Source organism: Bolinopsis microptera, chromosome 10 (assembly GCF_026151205.1).
Source record: "Bolinopsis microptera isolate Bmic1 chromosome 10, MBARI_Bmic_1.0, whole genome shotgun sequence".
Lineage (NCBI taxonomy): Eukaryota > Metazoa > Ctenophora > Tentaculata > Lobata > Bolinopsidae > Bolinopsis > Bolinopsis microptera.
The window spans coordinates 7,856,759-7,878,942 of NC_087081.1; the positions used below are offsets into that span (position 1 = coordinate 7,856,759).

Here is a 22,184-nt window from a genome sequence, read left to right on the forward strand (position 1 = left end):
ATGTCAGTTCAAGAAACAGAAACGTTTGAGGAGGTTTATATCAAAGAAGAGATGATAGACGCTCAACAAGTTAACACTACTTCAACCTGGTCATCATCAGTATGCTTTGGTAAATGTGAGGAAAACAACGAAAATAACAATCTGAAAGCTGAGGGTGTGCCGGCTAATCAGTTTGAAGCTGGTTCAGAACACTTCAACCAAGTAGGTGAAGTTGTAAAGATAGAGGATGTGCCGGCTAATCAGTTTGGAGCTGGTTCAGAACATTTCAACCAAGTAGGTGAAGTTGTAAAGATAGAGGATGTGCCGGCTAATCAGTTTGAAGCTGGTTCAGAACATTTCAACCAAGTAGGTGAAGTTGTAAAGATAGAGGATGTGCCGGCTAATCAGTTTGAAGCTGGTTCAGAACATTTCAACCAAGTAGGTGAAGTTGTAAAGATGGAGGAACTGACGGCTTGTCAGTTTGAAGCTGGTTCAGAACATTTCAACCAAGTAGATGAAACTCTATCTATTGGGGAAACCATTCCTTCTGGGACTGGACAACACGCTGAGCTTGCTAACAAATGTGCATCATATGACTACAGGACTTCTGGAAAGTTGAAAACACAGAAACAGACGCACTCCGGAGAGAAACTTTATTCCTGCAGTTTGTGCGATCATAAATATAATCAATCGAGTTCTCTTACTGTCCACAAACGGAAACACACCGGAGAGAAACCTTATTCTTGCAGTTTGTGTGATTATAAAACGAGTGATTCGAGTGCTCTTAGGGTTCACAAACGGACACACACCGGAGAGAAACCTTATTCCTGCAGTTTGTGTGATTACAAATCAAATCAATCGAGTCACCTTACTGTTCACAAACGGACACACACCGGAGAGAAACCTTATTCTTGCAGATTGTGTGATTTTAAATCGACTCATTTGAGTGCTCTTACAGTTCACAAACGGAAACACACCGGAGAGAAACCTTATTCCTGCAGTTTGTGTGATTACAAATCAAATCAATCGAGTCACCTTACTGTTCACAAACGGACACACACAGGAGAGAAACCTTATTCTTGCAGATTTTGTGATTATAAAGCGAGGCGTGCATACCCTCTTTTCATTCACGAACAGATCAAACACAAAGGAGAGAAACCTTAACACAATGCTGGGTCCGAAATTAAAGATGGCTACAATTTTGAAAAGGCTTGTTTTTTCTGGATTCATAATAGGCGAATGTTGTGACTGTAATCCTAAATCCAAGGACGCTTTGTTAAAACACCGAATTAGATTACTTTCATACCTTCGGGCCTTTTCACAATAATTTTCCTAAAAGCAATTTAGTGGGAGCGCCTGAATAGAGGAATATTATTCACTATTATTTTATATCTAGGTAAACTATAGGTAAAAATATAATATTAAACATAAGCTAAAATGTATTAAAATATGTTTTAATTGGTCATTAGAACCGCCTGTCATCGTCCAGCTTTCAATTAAGACATGTACTGCCTCAGTTGAACAAAAGTTAAATCCAAGAAATGAAGGAAGAAGAACTTCGTTTAAAGTTAGCATGTTTGATAAATTTGAGGTTGAGTAGTTGAGGGAACACTTTACGAGTTCTCAACTATTGATAATGTAAATGATTGGTCCCCAAGTTAATTTCTCATTCACAAAATCATCGGCCTTCGCACTGTTTGCAGTTTAGATAGAAGTAACTGTTTTGCTGCTGATGTCTACAATTAAGTTGTTATGCGATTCCTGAGACCACTCTATCATCCAATTAAATCAATGCTATGTTTATAATTATTGCAGAATTATTCACACAGTGTAATTAAACTCAATGTAAATGTGATGTGAGAAGTTCACAATAGAGTAATAGGCATATTCAAACTTGATAATAAACATTAGCACCAATTAGCTGTACAGGACTTTCTTTGATTATTTATTTAATTCTTATAATTTTTTTTACAACTATTAAAATCAATGTACCATCGACATACATAGGTGACATAGAGACATGGGTAGGTAGGATTACATTGATTGTGCTTTATCACATTTGACTTCATTTGACACTCCCCTTTCAATAAATCAATCTAATATAATATTAGATCGTACTAATAAAAACTGTAATAAATCGCCGATGGCTCCTTGTGCGTGACTTCATCTAGTGTGTTGATTATTTTGTGTGCATTATCTTGAATAAGTTCTATGCTCAACTAAGTATATTATTCTATACCTTATCAGTTATATTCACACCGTGTGTTTGGATTTTTTAACTCTTTTTAAAGGAAATTTCACGAGTTTTTCTTGTTAACCGAAAGGCACGATAGTTTTCTAGCGCTCAAATTCTCTCTCATTGGAGGAAACCAAGACACGTGATGCAAATGCTAGATAGTTATTGGACAGGACCACTGTCAAACTTAATCTCACCGCTGGTAAATTGGTTTTTGTGAGAATGAAATTCGAGAACCCGCTTTTGAGACAATGTAACATTTTGTTTGACTGTCAGAGTTAGCTATTTTTACCAAGTCACACTGAAAGTCTGCATAATTGAAACTGTTCGGTGTTTTATCTAAAAATAACTGCTTTCTGGTGGAAAATGACGTGTTAAATCACATTAAATGTGTGATGTAATAAAATGATACCTTGGCTGCTGAGTGCTACACACGATAATTCCCGAAGTTCAAGCGGAGGGATAGCGTGACACGAAACTAAGCCAAGGAGTTATTTGCCCATAATTATCACCTTGGCTTAGAATGCAATAATGTGTAATGTGATATACACAACATACAATAAAGTGTGTTATGTATCGTGTGCAACTGTTATTTGTTTTGAAACTTCCTACACTGCTTATCAGGACGACTCGCAGTTATACTCTTGCGACTCTTGCGGGGAATTATCAGCGTTCAGAGCTCACCACTTTCCGGGGATTTAATTATCGGACATAATTATTAATTATATTATATAATATAGGTGTGATCAGGAGACAATGGTTGACAGCAAATCGTGTGTTTTGTGTCGTGAATTAGTTACCAAATGTGACATAAAACTTCTCTGATGAGTTATGAGTATTTTGACGAATACTACTGTAGACACAACCCCAATAATTATATTAATTAGTCTAATCAGTATTTGTTTTGCCTTGGCACATGTTCAAATCTTGGCACATGTTCAAATCGCTGAGCGCGAAAGACAATCCATCTTTTTATGATATTTTGTGCGCGCGTTTAGAACTTGGGCGCGCACGTGGCTGGTCCGGTTCCGGCATAAATGCAGTTCGATTCTCTTAGTATAGGGAGTAATACGTTGTTGTATACACAATACATAAAGGACGGCCATGCAGTTAGGCCTTAGGGCTTAGAGGCCATCTACTTAGGACGTCCGGCAAATAGGGAGGTTGTAGTTTTAGAATTCCGGACAGGGGTGGTGGTTTCTGAAAATCCGGAAATTTTGGCAGAATTATCGAAAAAGTCCCATTATTATTTCAACTCTTTGGATTTTTATTTAAACAATGAATCTGAGTTGGTTTTATTTGTACTCTTAAAATTAGCTAGAAATCCGGACGTCCGGGGAAGGGGGGGGGGGGGGTGGTTTTGAAAATTCGGACAGGGGGACAGTGACGTAACGAATAGAAGGGCTCCGCTGACCCCGCTGTGCGGGGGGGGGGGGGGGGCAAATCGTCGTTTGAATGTGGGACAAGTTCGAAAACTTAACTTTACTAGCAAAACTGCGCGTTTTGCTCTAGATTGTAGATACACACTTCTTTAGAGATTTTACCGGCGTATCCTCTAAAATCACCTAATTTGTTCAATTTTAGGGAGGGCACCAAAAGGGGAGGATGGAGGAGGCGCTTTCTCGGCGGGAGGGGGGGGGGGGGGGGGGGGGCACCAACAAGCAACGTTACGCCACTGCAGGGGGAGTGGTCTGAATATCTGCGATTTTGGCGGACGTCCTAAGTAGATGGCCCCTTAGTTGTCAGACGTTGCCCAAACATCATCCCAAATATCATCCCATCGATAAAAATGGGCGAAGGAGAAAACAGATGTTGCGATTAATTACAATCAGGTAGACACAGAGTCTAGTTAAATGGCTGAAATAAGCAAGTCATTTTTCCCCAAAGAGCAATGAAACAAATTTATATTGAATTTCAATCAATAAAATAAATCGAAATTAACTGTAGATGAAAAGGTCTATCAGTTGCTAATTAGTTACTTGAAGAATAAGTGATATTTTGTTCTCGAAAAGGAATCGGAATAACTTTCGAACGCTCAATATTATGCTAAAGAAGATCAGGTACGCCGAAAAACAATTTCATGCCAGTTTGAATGTATCATATTTTGTAGTAGTTATCGATATAAGCGAAGAACATTCTTATTTGGATTGAAAGAAGGCTTCAAGGCCTGTCTGAAATAAAAAAACCCGATATTTCTGAAATAACGGAACAAAACGAATTAACCATCGCAATAAATTAATTTACCTTAACAATTAAAGTTAAAAAGAATCAGTATCCGCTTTAAAGTGGTCTGTTTAACAAAACAATCACTGCAAATGTTAGTTTAGTCATTGTTTACTACTAGGTAAGGTCTTCTTCACGGTGTAAAGTTATGACCGAGAAGAGCAGAAATCGTCACCAGTTCATGTATGATGTATCTACAACCTCCAAGCAGGCCGGCTACTACCTGATCTTTTACCGGCGTTGTCCGACTTGGTCCTGGTTAAAACTCGAGTAGGTTTCACAACTGATTTGACTGAAGCTGCACGTGCAAGGTCCGCGCGCCGCACAGACTCAGTGATCTGATTACCAGTTTTCAGTTTGCGGGACACGGTGGACTGAGGGGGGACGGCATCTGTTTTATTTGTCCTGCTGTTTGAACCAGCCCTGAAATTCAATCTTATTATTCGGGGGAAGGATAAAGGATAAAGTACATTTAATTAAGAGGCCAGTCCCCAATCAAATTCATAAAGCAAATATCAGACAGACAACGTTTACTACCCGAAATAGCATTAATTCATTCAATGAAGCATGATGATAAATAATCTATGATAATTGCTAATTATTAATTTATTAATTAGTCTCTACCTGCTAGCGTTGCGTAAAGGTATCCTAGTTTTCCTTGTAGTTGTTGACCGAGTCCCCGGCCTGGTGCTTTTATCACTGCGATAGAAGATTCTTTACAAAAAAGGCACATTCTTAATGCGAAAAAACTATATATTACATGTTCAAACACTGCATGTTCGCCAACAAAGTAGGCTATCAACAATCAACAAACCATGAATAAGTAGCAACCATGTTATCAACTCCCAAAATACCTGTTCATATTCTCCCACTGGCTCGCCAGGTTTTTAGTAAAACCCCTCGGTATTTTAGTTCGAGGTGTGATGTTGATCTTGTTCATGTCCACTTCACCGCTGTGTTTTGGTGTACGAGCAGGCTTGGCAGGGGTTACATTGGGAGTGACGTTAGGGGTGATGGTGTTTGAGCAAGGTTGGTTGGGTGTCACGGAAGTGGAAACTGGTGCTATGTTCTCTTTAACAGGACTACCTGAGAAACACATTAATTACTCAGAAGTGATACGAATGGATGGGCTCAATTCTGATCTCTGATAAAAAGCACTAATAAATTAATAAAAAGCACTGAATTTACTTATTCTAATCTCTGAATGTGATAAAAACAAGTCCAGGTTTGATTTAATGTTTGTACCTTGAACTGTGCTTGATATCTGGTCGTCTTGAAGCACTTGCTTAATCCAGTCTCTACTCAACTGTCCGGGATCTGTTTCCGAACTTACTGTTATCGGACAATAATTTGGTACAGAGGAAATTTGTTCATCAGCATTGATAGTTCTGTTATTTATTGAGGCAGAAGGTTTCGTCCCGTTGTTTCCCGAAACACTCAGATTACTTTCAAGGGTCAGATTTGTGGCTTGCTTCCTGACCACAAGTGCCCGTTTTGAGTCCGTTTTCTGCTGCTCCGGGAGGTTAAGAGGAGTTGTGGGTGCTAAGCTGGAACCTTGCCGATCTCTCAAAACGACACTTGACTTTATCGATTGCATGGGAGTTAGATCTGAAGACCCAGAACTCGTTCCAGAACCTGAACTATTTGCCGAAGTGTTTGGTTCGTCAAAGAATTTGGGTAACGTTTGACCGTGTTCAGTGTCGATTTCTGCAGGAATATTTCTTGTACTGTTTCCTGAAAGTCGGGTGTTATAAAAAATGAACCAATTTGTTTAGTCTCACAGCAAAACTGATGTTTGACATCCTTTGGAAATTCGATCCCGATAAATAAACGACTTTTTCATTATACCAGGAATATTGAATTCATTACAAAAGTTACCTATCCAGCGAGAGAGTTGAACCAGGTCTTGGGGTGGAGAAACATCTGAACTTCTAAGCGCTAAGGAGTCCGGTTGAAAAGCCGGCATTTCAGGCATGATCACTCTACTAATTTTTGGTGGTGACTTAATAGAGTCTTCAAAGATCGCCTGAACCGAGGGAGATTCAGTGAGATTCTTGGAACAGTTCGGCTCGATTGATAAGTTGAGTGGAGCTTTACCTGACGATAAAGTCGAACAAGAATTTGCTGTGTTCGGATTTCTAGTCGTGACACTCACATCAGAGCTCAATCTCAGGGTAACATCTCGTGATCTACATTCCGATAATTCAAGTTCGGATAACATTGATCTGGCGTCAGAGCATTCGGATGACAGGGATTTCTCCGCAAGGGGGTTTTCTTCTAGGGCAATAATTGGCGGTAACTGAGGGAGAGCACCAAACTTTGGAAAATCTACCCTACTGGAATCAGGATCCAGTTGAAATGTGGTGTTGTTTCCAAAGAAATTAGACATGTTTTGAGTAATATAGGTCATGTGAGACTCATTAATACCGGTAATGTTCAGTGTTTCATCGGGAGTTTTATAGCTGGCGTTTGGTTTTGATATGATTACTGAGTCTTCAAATTCCACCTCCCCAGTGACCTGACCTTCACCAATGTTATCTGAGCCAGACTCTGGAATGTCTGCATCAAGCGAGTCAAAGTTCAATTTTTGCTGGAGAGCGGCCAATTTTTCAGTCGATTGTGCAAGTTGTTGACAGAAATTCTTATCAAACTCTCGAACGTTCAAGCTCATGTCAAGTCTCGTTATTTCGCGTGAGGTAAACAAATCAGTCATATTGTTAGCCAAATCTGAGGTCTCATTCCGGGTATTCGATAAATCAGACTGAGAAATAGTTCCATCAGAGGTTCCAGATTTGGTTGACGATAAACTGGACCTCAGTTTCTCGCACCCGGGTGATGCCTTGCTACCATTCCCGTAAGGGGACTTAGCAATACAGTTTAATGAAACTCTGATGGGAGAGAAAGGCTGGAGTTTGTTCATGCTAGATCTACTGAAAGTTTGCGGAGTAATATTAATAGCATTGAGAGACACGCTGTGACGAGCAGCTGTGAAGGAGTCCCCGGAGACGGAGCGGACTTTGGGGGGACTGAGGGGTAGGCCAGCCAGACGAGGTGAACGTCGAGAGACGGGTGTATTTGTGACCTGGCGGAGGTTGGGTTTAGTGGGGGTGTTTATCGGGTCCAGTTGTACTTAGGGGTCGTTCACATTATATTACGTAATCACTTGGCAAAACAATCAACAGAAAACACTAAGTCTGTGGATCGAGGTTCATATAAACATCTCAATTAAAGAAAGCAACACACCTGAACATTAGCTAAACTGATTGGAGCAGATCGTCTGAGTCTGGGGCTCCTCCTGCGGGGCGGGGCGGCATCTACCTTTACCTCCTCTGTTACCTGGCAACTCTGAAGATAAGAGTCCCTTCGTCTGTGCAGGTTTACGTTAGGTGATATTGGGATCATGTGACTCTTCTTCGCGGGATGATACTCGATAGATACGTCCAACTGAGGTTGCAGGGTGATTTAAATATTAGTCCCACATTTCCGTCGAATCCTATTATGATATACTCCACATGTCTCCCATCACAAAGTCTGTCTAATATTGGCGTTTTAGACCTTAGTTTGGCGCTGGAAACTTAGTCTTTAGTTCACGTTAGCAGCCCATTATAATTCGTATCCCAACTTGAATATGATTTACGATTACCTTACTCGGGAATATTATAGCGGGTTAATTTATGACTGGGAAAATTAATAACCGGGAAAAATATGGCGGACTTTCCCAAAACCCGCCAAATTATCCCGGTCATGTATTTACCGGTGGCCGACCTTTCAATTTTTTTTCAGAGGTCAACAAATTTTCAACCGAAATTTCTGTTTTTGTTACTTGTTAAAGAAGTTGTTTCAATTTACAGTTACTGATATTACTCAGAAATAGAAAAAAAGACACGTCTAGTATTTAAAGGAAAATAAATCTATAACAATAATAAGTCAAATCTTCATTAAAGCGTATTCTCATTCTCATTATCGCTAATGTCCCCTCCATTATCATTATTGATATCCCCCTGCTGCTGACCGTCAAATTCGAAGTTGTATTGTTGTCTTAACAAGACTTTCATTTTGTCCGCTAATGGGGCTACTGCTCTGAAGGTCAGCCGGAGCTTAATTTCCTGCCCACCGCTTGGTATTGGGGAACGTCTTGGCTTTGCATCTTCAACTGCTCCAGTAATCAATCCACCGTGGACCATGATTGATTGGGGACCAGCTTTTGGTACACTGGTTAATGTTTACTATAATATTAAAGTATTACAATTACATAAAATTTTAGATAAATATAAATTCCCTTTGCTTAGGACGTACCAAAATATCCAAAAATGAAACGATGCACCTTAGCACACAACACAATACATAAACAACTGGCAGTGTATCCTCAGAAAAGAGCCCTATAGATAAACCTGGCCTGGGTAAGACCTGCATTGCGATTGCTATTCAGCGATGTGTGCTCTACAAGTCATCACATACCTGAGTTACAATCACGGTTGCAGTTTTATAACTCACAATTAAAAGTTCCTCGTTATCGGCCGAAATCAACAAATACACGCCGAAATCAACAAATACACGCAACAGCCATAGATAAGAGCCTTATAGTACACTTAAATCGAAGAAATATGGATATCAAAAACACTATATGTTACATCTTGACCTTATCTACACTTAAAATCTTGCCGTCTCTGATATAATGATACTTTGTTGGCTGAGCAGTAATCATTTCCTTCATTTTTACAACAAGTTTCTGGTGAGCTGCTTTCTCCTCCCTATTTCTGTCAGGTGTGATGTACCATGTGTGGTACGCTACATAATTAGATTTCTTCAGATTTCTTGCTCGAGCAAGAACCATTTTGACTGATTCCGTGCAAGCCAATGTCACTTTTAACGGTCTTGGTTTACCACTATCTGCAGGTTTTTTAATCCCGATCAAACTTGCTGCCACCACTTGAGGATCACACCCCGATGATTCCCAAATTTCGGTAATCACTTCTTCTGCCACTATATGTGGATCACTGCCGTAATTCTCTGGCACACCGTAAACAATGAAATTCTTACTGCGGACGTCATCTTCAACTACAGTTTTTACAGCTGTCTTTATACTGTCAATCGACGGAGCACTGGTAGTTGTTTCACAGTTCTCCTTCACGATGTCGCACCATGTTTTTTTCATCTCAGTTTGTACAGTTTGCTGGACAGAGTCGAGCTCTTTCTGTTGCTGTTTGATAAGATCCTTCTGATAATTGAGCTGCTCTGATTTCAGTCTGTCTATCGTACTGGCCGCAGATTTACATAGTTCAATATTGCCTGTCATCAATTTAGAAAGTTTTTCAACAGCATTAGCCAAGGGGTCTTTCGTAATGGCCATTAATCTCGAATGATTCAGCTCTGTAACGGTTTGAGTTTTCGAGAGTTTCAAAATGTCATACAACGCCACTGATAACTCTTTTTCGAGTCTGTTCAAATTTTCCACAGTGAAGTCCATTGTACAAAGCAAAGGCAAGCTGAGTAGCTGGCGTGTCGATGTAAAGATAAAACAACTGATAAGAGAGCAATTAAAATTGTTGCAAATGCTAGAATAACTGATTGTAACTGAATAACTGATTGTAACTGAATAACTGATTGTAACTGAAATAGTGGCACAGTTTACTCACTTCATGGGCAAGAAAAGTGAGAATCACGGTCCACCCTGAAATCTGATTTCCACTGCTTCAAAAGTCTTCTCTAGCACATATGAGACTTCAGGTAAAATATGATGATCACCACCCCCTTGGAACCCCATAATCTGAGTCGGCGGGTTTTTTTATGACTGGTAAAATTTTTGACCGGGAAAAATATGGCGGAATCTTCCAAAACCCACCACTTTATCCCGGTTATAATAATCCCGAGTAAGGTACATAATTTAAATTCAATTTCGAATTTACCGCACTGCGCGAAAACAGGAAAACTTTCAACACAAGCCACTCACCGCGCCCTACGTTTACAAGCTTATAAACCGTGACAGCATGTTTCGTTTCCTGCCTTGTCCACAAAATGGCGCGCAAATAACAGAATATAGCAAAATTCAAGTAAATCATCAGCAACTCACCCGAGGAGAGGGGAAAAGCTTCTTCTTACTGATTGTAGTGTCAGTTATTCCAGGTGTTGCTGCCCCATGTTCTAGCTGCTTCACATAAGTTGACGGAGAATATTCTCCTAGTTCTGAAAAATACGTCGATAACAACAAATACCAATGATAAATATCAAAACTATCCATGAGAAACTTCCCAAAGAGGAATCTAAATTGTCAAGCATGATCAGCCTTGAACCACATCTGAAAAAATATTAAAAGATTGGAATAACACAGAATATCTTAACAAATTGAAAGACACAACACTCCTTATAAGGTAGTCACGTGGTTGTGGGATAAAGCTAAGTACTAACCAGGTTGTACAGGAGACTCCAGATTGGGCTCAACGTTACAGTTGTTAACAACCACTTCAGAGTTGTTTATGTTGTTAATTGACAACCCCGTTGTGTATGTTAACCTCTTTTGTTGGTCGTTAAAACTACCAGGCTTTGCCTGGACATGATAAGAATTTTAGTTATATTATATATTTTTAAATACGTTACATACGTTAACACTCATACCACCATTATATTATCCATGCATATTGCATAAGAAGATCAGAAAAATCGATGAGCCCCAAAAAGTTAATTTCCAATACGTGATTAGGAAAATTCCGTGATTTAGTTAGGAAAATCCGGTGCTGCATAAAAACAAGAAGAATCTATGAAAATATGAAACATACCTTGAAGCAGAAGACGGGTGCCTTCTCTTTCTTCTTTTTATCAGTAAGTGGAGTGTCACAACCTGTCTGTTCGCCTGTAACATCAGTAACATCTGTAGTGGTCGAAGTGGTGGTGGTGACTGTACTGCCCTCAGAACTGCGGTGGACACGTGATCTCTTGCGCTTTAGTCGCGACTTACGATAGCGGGATGTCCTGAAAGTGTGTTCATTTTACATTGTATTCGACGACGACATCTGCATGGGATGTTCCATCAGTCCCTTGTCACCTAACATTATCGAAACACCACCATAAAATCACGTGACGTCATCACAACACAACGTGACGTCACAGAAATTAAAAAATCTTAACCAGATCAATCATCCCAATCATTATAAGAAGGTAAAATAACAAGGTATTATAACTTAACAATAAGATGCCACACTCACAATCCCTCGCTGAGCCTCTGTTTAAAGTTCTTCCGCTTAACGGGATCAGCTTGTGGTGACATGTCAAACTTAGATCTCTTGTTTGGGGGATCTGTGATAATGTAGTGGTTAGATACAATAAAGCTTACTCCTTATAATGCAACGTGAAGTCGCTGGCTGTTATTGTGTGTATATATCTGCATTAACTTTATGGAGGGCGCGAAAAGTTATCTTTTTATGGAGGGCGCGGAACATTTAAAAACATAAATTTATATTTTCAAGCACAACTAATAGTCCGTAAGACGGACATAGCCGATACCGTTAGTATAGATAATAGATAACATTGTGCCATTCATTGTAGAACGTTGTGACGTCATCAAAACAACACGTGACGTAATCAAAACATCACGTGACGTCATCAAAACAACACGTGACGTCATCAAAACATCACGTGACGTCATAACAAAACCACGAGATGTCACAACACCACACTCACCTAGATCTACTGGTGAGGGAAAGTCCGTCACATTTACTGTTGTGTTATTCGGTTTGGCTGGTTTCTTCCTGGGATCGACAGGAGTCTGTCTCAATAACGCTTTCCTGTAACATTTGTTGTGAAATATCACGTGACGTCTTCACAAAACTACGTGACGTCATTCGAATACCACGTGACGTCATCAAAACATCACGTGACGTGTCAGCAACGCTTTCTGTAGTCTATTTTCAAGACTTTTTGTCCAGACTTATATAATTATACAGCGCATATCCCTATGGTAAAAATTATCTGTAGGGTATTAAATAATCTACTCGGGCATACAACATGACAACTTTAAACATATAAAGAGTCGTAATGTTAATGATATTATAAAACTGTGGAAAAATAATTATAACAAATACTGGAAATAACTGAAATATGTGTAATAACATAAATATCATTATAATATCTGCAAATTCCGTATTTATAAAACGTGTAACTGTAGCAAGACAGGTAACAAGACCGGTTATATTGCTTGGAGTTACTTGTGACGTCATCAAAACAACACGTGACGTCATCACTAAACCACGTGACGTCATTTGACAGGACATGTTATATTTCCCGGAGTTACTTGTGACGTCATCAAAACAACATGTGACGTCATCACTAAACCACGTAACGTCATTTGACAAGACAGGTTGTTTGTCTCGGAGCTACTTTAAAGTAAGTAACTCAAGTGGATGTTACAAGCGATATCTGATCATTAACAAGATGGTCACTTATATTGGCTGAAAGTTAATAATATTCAGTTGTGGAACTGTAGGTTAAAATAACTTACTGATAGGAGCGATATAGAAACTAAAGTATGAACTTCAAGTTGCACGATAATATAATATTATATCAAATGTAACGATCATCAGAACTATCTTATTTTAACTATAAATCTCATGATTTAGTAGATTTCAGATCATAGCATTTGGTGACAAAAGTACAGCCAGTAACGTCGTTCACGTCATACCATGCATTAACAATTTCAAATTATTCTTTTTTCAAATTATATTTTTAATCAATGGCTCATGTCTACAAGTGCAGGTTAGTGTTGGAATTCATTTAAATTTTACATAAATTAACTAATTTCTAAAGTTATTAGTAACAATAAATTAAATCAGATTTGATAATAATTATTTTATTCAGCTTCCTAAGAGTCCATGCTACTTACCGGCCGTCCGCGGTCATGTTCCTTCTTAAACAGTACCTACGGTCAACATAATTATGACATAATATTACTAGCATTGCTACAATCCTAAGCTACATCTGCACAACTATAAGAGTTGTTAAACTGCTGAAGGTTAATCCTTAATTAAACATCGTAATCCTTCCTTCATTTCTCAAATGATTGTAATTTTATTACTCTTCTTTCGTATGTTTTAAATAATCCCCTCAAAGCTTCTACGAAGAATTAAAATTCACTTTATTCCAAAATCCAAAGTTGTATTATTGTCCTACTACTATTAATATGCGAACCCCCCACCCCCTCCCCCCCCCCCCCCCCCCCCCCCCGACAGATATTCTCGATATTCCTATAATTGTTAGATCTCCTCATTTAGATTACCTGTACAGTACATAACAATGGACTCTACATGGTGAATGTTAGGATCATGACAGGTGAATTAAAATAAAACTATTCGAATGATTTGAGACTATAAAAGTTTAGCAAGTCGAGCGAGTTAAAACTCCGTATGATAATATGGAGGGAACTGTATAAATTATAACTAGCTGTATACCTGCGCTGAGCCGTGAGAAGAGGAGTTCCGATAACAGGTCCACGTGGAGCAGGCCCAGGTGTTCTGATACAGGGAGTAGAGAACGACAGATCTGTGAGGGAGTAAAGTTACAGATCTGTGGAGAAACTTAAACGAAGTCTAATTTTATACAGAGGTAATTTGTTATAAATATTTGAGTCAGGCCATATTTAAAGGAATACAATAGAGAACTGGAGAAGTAAATTAACAGGGATTCGAGGATGAAAGTTAAATAGCTAAGCAGCATTATGCAATTCAGCACATCCAAATAAGAAGCAATACTCCACCTCCGTGTATGGGAATATTTCTCATCTTATTCTCAACACTGAGATCTTGGTTAGAGACGGACTTTCTAGTTAAAGTTGGTCTGGTTCTCAAAACAACAGAGTGTTTAGTCGTCGTCTTGTTGTGTTTGAACACGCTGGTTAGTATACCTAAATGTATTGCTATTACCATCATGTGACGTCATCACAACACCTCGTGACGTCATCACAACACCACGTGACGTCATCACAACACCACGTGACGTCATCATAACACCACGTGATGTCATCACAACACCACGTGACGTCATCACAACACCACGTGACGTCATCATAACACCACGTGACGTCATCATAACACCACGTGACGTCATTATAACACCACGTGACGTCATCACAACACCACGTGACGTCATAACAACACCACGTGACATCATGTGTTTGAACACACTGGAGGTGTTGCTATTACCGTATTAATTTTTGTTTCAAATTGAAATCCTGTGATTAGTTACAGAAGAGTACTTCAATTTAATGTATAATGTATAATGTATAATGTATATGTTGTACACTACCAGAAAGAGATCCGCTACGTTTTCGTTTCCCTTTCAAAGGTAACTTGTACGCTGCTTCCTGTTCACTGACACCCCAAATACCTGATAAAATATCGTTTTAGAATAATATACAGTGTATAAGGGGCCCTGTATAACAGTGATTGCACTGTCGTGTGCTTCTGGTTGAGTTATTATCTTATTTTCAATTATTTGCCTCTACATATACTCGACTGCTCCGTTTATTTATTAACAGTACTTCTTGAAAGCAAACAGGTAACACTGACTTTTAATAACCATCCTCTCTCAGTGTATCACTAACAGTAAGGTAGAGTATCATGCTCTGTGCAAGATGGGCAATATACTAAGTTAATAAACTAATAAACTAATAAACTAATAAAGTAATTAACTAATAAAATAATGGACTGTAATAACTGTCCCGCACTCACCACTAAGTTCCAGTATCATGCTCTGTGCTCTGTGAGCGATATCATCAGGAACCAGACCAATCACTGAACTGTTCTGAACGTTTACAATTTATAGAATTCTGATTCATTATATGACCATTCTGATATGAGATTTGCTCTAATTTTCTTAACTTGAAATCATAATATTATAAATCATTAAGGATCAGTGGTACTAAACTAACAAACTACTAAACTGATGAACTAATTTAAAAACAAATTAACAAATTAACAAATAAATGAACTAATTCCCACGCTTTCTGACTACTACAAAGTAGCACCTGTATAAGAGTCTCCATAAGCTGGGTCTCCAGTTTTATATTAGTGCCCTCAGCAGCAGAGCTAGTGGCTCGTATCACATTAGGTGTAATAACTACAGCAAGGTTTGATGACGTCATCTTGTTAGATGAGCTCTTCTCCGCCACAGTATGTAGGAACGTTGTCAGAAACTGTTGGGGATGTAAAGATGGTTAGGAGGCAAAGTTACTTATTATCAGGATATGATTTCTAGTTATTTTAATTAATATAATCCGTATTTAATAGTCTTTTATTATATTTTAATGATCGCGGAGGCAGAACCGAGTGCAAGTGGATTGTAATGCAAATTGTAATTGATAATGAACAAATAATATGTACAGTATTCATATTCAATAATCTATATAAGTTATAAGTGATATGGCATATCATCACTTAAAGATTATATCTTAAATATAAATAAAAGTAAGAAGTAAGTTATATTAAGTTATAATACCTGTAAAGTGTGTCGGTTAATGTCAGGTAAACAGAGCGTTAGTGATAACACTGCTTGCATTCTGTCATCTTCCTCTTCCAACATCTGACTCTGTGGGTTATCGTATTTATTAATTAAATTTACTAATCTATTAATTTATTAATTTATCAATTAGTTGATGTCCTAATTAACTAATTAACTAATAACTTAATTTACTAATTAACTTATTAGATTAATATAGCTTATCTTTAGCTAATCTGCTAATCTACTGATTTAAATCGCAATACTATGAGACAAGGCCTCTCTGGTCTCTGTCACCTGAACAAATGAGTTATAGAGATCATACGTCAGGAGCGGTACAGGGAGTTCACGTAAGAACTGTTTCATAAGACTGGCAACATCATGAGGGTTCGATTCCTCGTCAATACCATTACCCTCATTTAGCGAGATCTGAAAGATGAATTTACTGCAGTAATCAACTAATAAGGGCTCTGAAAATAATTATATACATTGAATCAATGATATCATCTTTACGATGAAGCATGATTTTTTTAAATTTAAAGATGCCTCCGGTTGGCGTCCCTTTTAAAAGAAATCTTGGTCCAGCATCCCGATCTGTCCACATTTTGTACCCTGGTTCCCCATGTCCTCACCTATCTACCAGCTACCTGTATCTGTTATGGGATTACTAATTCGCCTATGATCTGTCTCCTTAGCCTAATAATAGTGCTCCTTATCCCCCTCCTCGTGACGCCTCAAACCTGTCCCTATTTAAAGATCAAAATATCAAATTTACCCGAATAGCTTTTTGTCTGGACACAGACCCGCTCTTTCTGAACAGTCCCTCAGTTCCAAGATGGTGCAAGAGAAAGTTGCATGATCGCAGCAATAACCTGAACAATTTTATGTGAAGCCAATTTTTTGACCAATTTTTCAAAGAAAACAAAACGTTCGTGAACTGTGAATTACCCACATTTTTAATTGGGTCAATTACACAAATTATAGAAAAATTGGAAAATGTGATGCATGATTTTAAGACTTAATTAAAGCTTTTATTAAAGCCTATCACCAAAATAACTATGTGATCCTAACTTAAAACTTGTATTGCACTTCCAAAATGTGATGTAGCTGTACCAACCTAGGCACACGAATATAAGGCTGTCCAGGCACAGGACGAGTCTCTAACTCGGCCAGTGGCTTCCCGTAAATACCACACTCATTCTGAATAGTTCATATTATTTGTATGCATATAATTATATTGATGTTGGAGTAAACGTTTACTCACTACTAATTTGCCCTCTTCATATTCAATTTTAATAGCTTCGTTCAGCCTACTTTTGAAGCCCTATTACGGTATTTATGTAGTATTTACATACAATTTATTAAACAAAATATAATATGCGTTGATAATATTTCGACATGACAATCAGAGCTAACCAAATCTAAATTCTGATAAAACAATTCTTAAAAGTCTGATCACCTGATACTTTTCTGAGAGATGAGAATTGACTCCTGCCTTACTTCTTCGCTTTTGGGGGTTGGTGTTGGCAACTACACCCATCTTGTTCAGATCTTCTAATATCATGGTCCGAATGGGACCTTGCATATACCTGAAAACAATTTAATACATTATGATTTATCATATTATATTGTTAAATATGTTAAATATAATGGTCAATGTAGTCATATAATAGTAAATATAAAAAATAATAACAAATTTTGAATTCTTTACTTTAAAAAAGCTTTCTTTATTTTTACAAAAACCATTTTAGAGCATATAATATAACTAGAACTAATGACCATTATATATGAGATTAAAATTATACACTTACTACGTATATATTATGTACATTGTACAAAGTAAAAATTATGCAAACCCATAACTAGAGTAATCTTTCATCTTCGAAAATAATTACACTATGTTATCACTGCAGCTCAACGTCATGGCTTTCATACGTTCTGTTGTAGCAGACATCATCAAGCCATCCTGCTGATTGTCTGGGTTTTTAATTTGCTGGGAACTGGGAAACTAGCCATAATTAACCTTTGCACAAGAAGCGGGATAAGATTGGGTTTATTGGGATAAAAACACTATCTAAATTTCTGCACATATCACAGCACTGAGCCCAGTTTAATCTTTGAGAATCTTAAACATTGGTGAGCATCTTTAGTGGGAGCAAAAATTTAGTCATTTATCAGTAAATAAATTTTCAATCTCAAATAAACTCTGTTTATTTTGTAAAAACGCCCTTTATAACCAATAATTTTCGGACACCCCAGCTCAGGTATTGTGTAACACCAGGATTTGACACGTTCACAGGCTACCACCGCTTGTGAAGTCTATGTTTCGGTTTTGGATCGGACACTCAAAACAAGAATAGAGGAGCGGTCTACACACTCACAAGCTACCATTTTTTGTGTAACCACAGGATTTGACATGCTCACAGGCTTCCATGTCTCGTGTAACTCCAGGATTTGGTTTTGGATTGGCCACTCAAAAAAAAAATTTAATTATATTAAATTAAAATTAATTAAAGAGCGGTCTACAGTGAAGTTGAAGGAACATTGCATACTCCTACGCGTACGAGTTGCACGTAGAGACGTAGCAGTCCCTGTCTCTCCGTCGTTAACCCAGCGGGGTTGCACCGGAGGCGGTGGTAACAGAACTTTAACACTCTCGGAGTCTGTTGTCGATATCCATGTTTAATATATTTAATATGGTATATAATTTGGGAGTCTCTCTCTCGAACACACAGGGAGGCTAAGTGCAAAGAAACTGCTGCTAACTGCTGCTGACTGCTGATAACTGTTGCTAACTGCTGCAAATGGCGCGTGCGCAACAGCAGCAGTTAGCAGCAGTTAGCAGCAGTCAGCAGCAGTTTATTTGCACTTTGGTCTCCCTGTGAGCAGCAGGAGTTGGAGAATGGGGACACTCAGTATTAACTCTCTGTCCTCGTCAGTGTTCCTCTATATTTCCCTCGGTAGTTACTCTCCCACTGAGTGTTAACTCTCTGTCTTCGTCAGTGTTACTCTACATTTCCCTCAGTAGTTACTTTTCACTCAGTATTAACTCTCTGTCTTCATCAGTGTTACTTTACATTTCGACTAGAGACTGTGAGAATTTTCACAGTACCAAATTTATGATACCTTTTTGGAATGATCAGTGAATAGCTGCGATGAATTGACATCGTCAATTAATCTAAAAATTTGCGAGAACCTTCCAATGGGGCTTTCACAACTGTCCACAAAATTTGGTGGATATCAGAGTTGATATAGTGATGAAAATGGGGCAAAATACGCTGCTTTTAGCTGTCACATAATGTTTGATGGTTGGATATGCTTTAAATTTTTCAGACACTTTCTGCTTTCCTTGTAAGTTTATGAGTAAGCTTACCAATTTTTGACGGATGTTACTCGTCCAAATTTATTCGAAGTGCAAGTGCTACGAAGTAGCGCGCGCCGGGCCAGACCATTAACAATGGTCAAACCAATTTTTGTTAAAATTTACCTGGGGACCTCAGGCTATTATGTTCATAAACATAGAGATTCGGCGGAATGACAGGCTGAGCGCGACCGCAGTAAGTTAAAATTGGATCAAGGGAAGGTTACTCAATATGCATTTGTTTTTGCTCTATCCAGAGCCCTTATGCGCTTGCAGTAGCGCGCGCCCGCAATGGCGCGAAAGCACATGGTTAGGTGTTGTCATACGTTGTATGACCCGCCGCGCACAAAGTGCGCAGCTCCCCCTGTATCGTCGAAGACGATACTTACTATAGTGAAGCGACAGTGGGGGTTACCACGTAATACAAGTTATGTGAACATTTGTTTTAGGAATTTTGTGCTGGCCGAAATTATAATTAGCGCTAAAAAACCATCCTACAGTCGGCACGCGCGGCTCACTGTCGATGGCGCACTACTTGACGGATGTTACTCGTCTAAATTTCTTCGAAGTAGCACGCGCCGCTTTCTCCATAGCACGCGTGCTACAAAGCCGGGCCAGATCATTAACAATGGTTGACGCACTACTACCTAAAGATATTTAATAATAATATTGAAACACTTGACTACTATAACATATAAATTCCTGAACGTTTAAGACTCGTGATCCACCATTTCTTGAAATACAAAGGTTTACTGGCTAACACTTGTAGTTGTACACTTGTAGTTGAATTTAGAAGCTAGTGCTGGGATTAAATTGAAAATTGGAGAGAGCGGACAGTAAAACGTAAATTTTGGGGCGGCTTGAAATCCAGAATGGTTAATAATAATAACAATTTTAATCAATTCACATATCACATATGTATCAATTTTGTGGATTTAAAATTGTTTCAAACAACGTCAATGTATTTCTGGAGCCGAATTTTGATAATATTTATTGAGTTAATTTTCTGGCGTTGAAATTGAATCATTGCAAAAGCAGAATATTAGGTTTTTTTAACTTAGGGAACCCAGGCTATTATATAATGATCATAAAAATAGAATTAGAATAGAGATTCGGCGGAATGACTTGTCTCACGTCGTGATTCTTATTGCTCATGTCATCGAGTCATCGCGTCAATTAATTTAATAATAATTTCGCCCTATCATGAAATGTATGATGTTAAACATATCTAAATTTTGACATCTAATATATCAGTGAAACACCTGAAGATTAGGAAATTTTTTAAATGAAACGCATCATGCAGAATGCAGATAAAGGTTAAACAAACACTAAAAAAATGACCTTGCCATAACGCAAACTTTAACATCGAAGGAACATGAACAATAGTGAATAGTTAATAATAATACAATGTCAATACCTCGATTAGAACAAACTTTTCGTTTCTAGTCAATCCTCACTAACATATTTTGATAGAATAGATTTAAAATCTATTTCAAGGCATTGATGAAAACTTTCCTATTAATATTATACTGCTGCAGTAGTCGATTTGGCTAAACTTTTTCATAAAATCATTATTGTTAAAAATGAGGAACAATAACAACTAAGATTATCAAACGCCATGGCTATAGACTTTATAGTATAACTACAGGGTGGGCCAAAAGTCAGTACCCATACGTTGGCCTTTATAGCTCAGTCACTGAGTGCCCAATTTAAATACTTCCTTCTGGTATGACTTAGTACCACCACTGGTTCGAGGAATTTGTCAACTCGAAAAATATTTGTGTTCATTTTTTTCAAAAGGAGGTTCATTTTCACATTTATTTGATAGTTTGGATAGTCGGATCAAGCTAAATGTTATTGAATTGTGTTTGGCCATTCGAATTACGTTTGTCCTGTAAGAATTAGAACTGTAGCTTCTCAGATGACCGAGATATGAAGCATAACGAGTTTATTCATTACGTGTGATCAGGTGATTGGTTTACCTAATCACGTGATAAGGTGACCCCGTTAACTACCCCGTTAAACATTATGGGAATTGTTCAGGGTGCCCAATTAAGGTGTTGTGTCACAGTGTCACATAATCACCCAGTCAATTTTGTTAACGAGATACAGAAAATGCTTGATAACTTCGTCATTTCTAATCCGTTTTGCCTCATGTTTTCAGATCATATGCAACATTTGATAATCTACCGTCTCTGAAAAAATTAGGCGTTCAGCATGTTCAGAGAAAACAATATAGGTGTTTCAATATTGAATGGGCGTGGTCTAAAATATTCGAATTTTCAAATTTTGACGACGGAATCCTCGAGCCAGTAAGTACAGTATGCCATCTGCAAAGCAACAGCTCTCAAATATAACACACGGTGGAGCTATTAAGGCCAACGTATGGGTACTGACTTTTGGCCCACCCTGTATAATATTATAGTATAATATTATAATATACGAACTTAATTAATTGTATCGTGCATAACCATTTGAAAACTTCTTCTCGAATTTATCGTTGACTTTGAGCCACAAAGCTTCATAGTAACCATGGTAACGGTGTTCAGCACAGAGAAGCTGCTCTCACTTCGGTCGTTAAGTTATTCAGATGAGAGGGTTATTAGATGCGTCGGGCAGCTTTTCCTGTCCAGCGAAATACAATGCAAGAAATTGTCCAAATGTCATAACTGAAAGAGTTTGCAATAGTTGAACAATCAATACACAATAGGGAACGACATGGTGGCTATTTCTATTTCTAGAGTCCAGAGCGGCAGGGCAAATGGGCTAAACGGTGTGGTGGTGTTTGTCGCATAGAGAAAACTGAACACGTGACCGAGAATCCTGCTTCACGATTGGTCAGGGCTCAGGCAAAACCAGCTCGACAGCTAATTGGTCCAGCAATCAGCTCGTTCAGGAGCACAC

General features: G+C 38.3%; 2 protein-coding genes across 2 annotated transcripts; one reads left to right on the plus strand and one right to left on the minus strand.

Moving 5' to 3' along the window:
- LOC134821565 (uncharacterized) lies at nucleotides 1-1,386 on the plus strand. Its single transcript, XM_063832269.1, has 2 exons — nucleotides 1-643; nucleotides 1,376-1,386. Exons 1-2 carry the CDS (start codon nucleotides 1-3, stop codon nucleotides 1,384-1,386), a joined length of 654 nt encoding a protein of 217 aa, XP_063688339.1.
- Nucleotides 1,387-4,062: 2,676 nt separating this feature from the next.
- On the minus strand, nucleotides 4,063-17,944 carry LOC134822348 (uncharacterized). Its single transcript, XM_063833373.1, has 22 exons — nucleotides 17,776-17,944; nucleotides 17,379-17,508; nucleotides 17,037-17,119; nucleotides 16,695-16,791; nucleotides 16,217-16,348; nucleotides 15,920-16,009; nucleotides 15,450-15,617; nucleotides 15,154-15,226; nucleotides 14,729-14,809; nucleotides 14,181-14,327; nucleotides 13,876-13,966; nucleotides 12,113-12,216; nucleotides 11,638-11,728; nucleotides 11,212-11,404; nucleotides 10,844-10,982; nucleotides 10,509-10,621; nucleotides 7,682-7,882; nucleotides 6,317-7,520; nucleotides 5,684-6,172; nucleotides 5,293-5,524; nucleotides 5,063-5,137; nucleotides 4,063-4,861 (listed from the first exon to the last, which is right to left on the minus strand). Exons 1-22 carry the CDS (start codon nucleotides 17,796-17,798, stop codon nucleotides 4,633-4,635), a joined length of 4,185 nt encoding a protein of 1,394 aa, XP_063689443.1. The 5' UTR covers nucleotides 17,799-17,944; the 3' UTR covers nucleotides 4,063-4,632.
- Nucleotides 17,945-22,184: the final 4,240 nt, after the last annotated feature.

Bases quoted from the DNA above. Each gene is read 5' to 3' on its own strand.
- LOC134821565 (XM_063832269.1), top strand. From the start codon at position 1: ATGTCAGTTCAAGAAACAGAAACGTTTGAGGAGGTTTATATCAAAGAA.
- LOC134822348 (XM_063833373.1), bottom strand. From the start codon at position 17,798: ATGAAAGATTACTCTAGTTATGG. The intron at 15,618-15,919 runs GTATTATAACTT...CATCCCCAACAG, and splicing joins TTAACCGACACACTTTACAG to TTTCTGACAACGTTCCTACA. The intron at 14,328-14,728 runs GTAGTGTACAAC...CAATACATTTAG, and splicing joins ACGTAGCGGATCTCTTTCTG to GTATACTAACCAGCGTGTTC.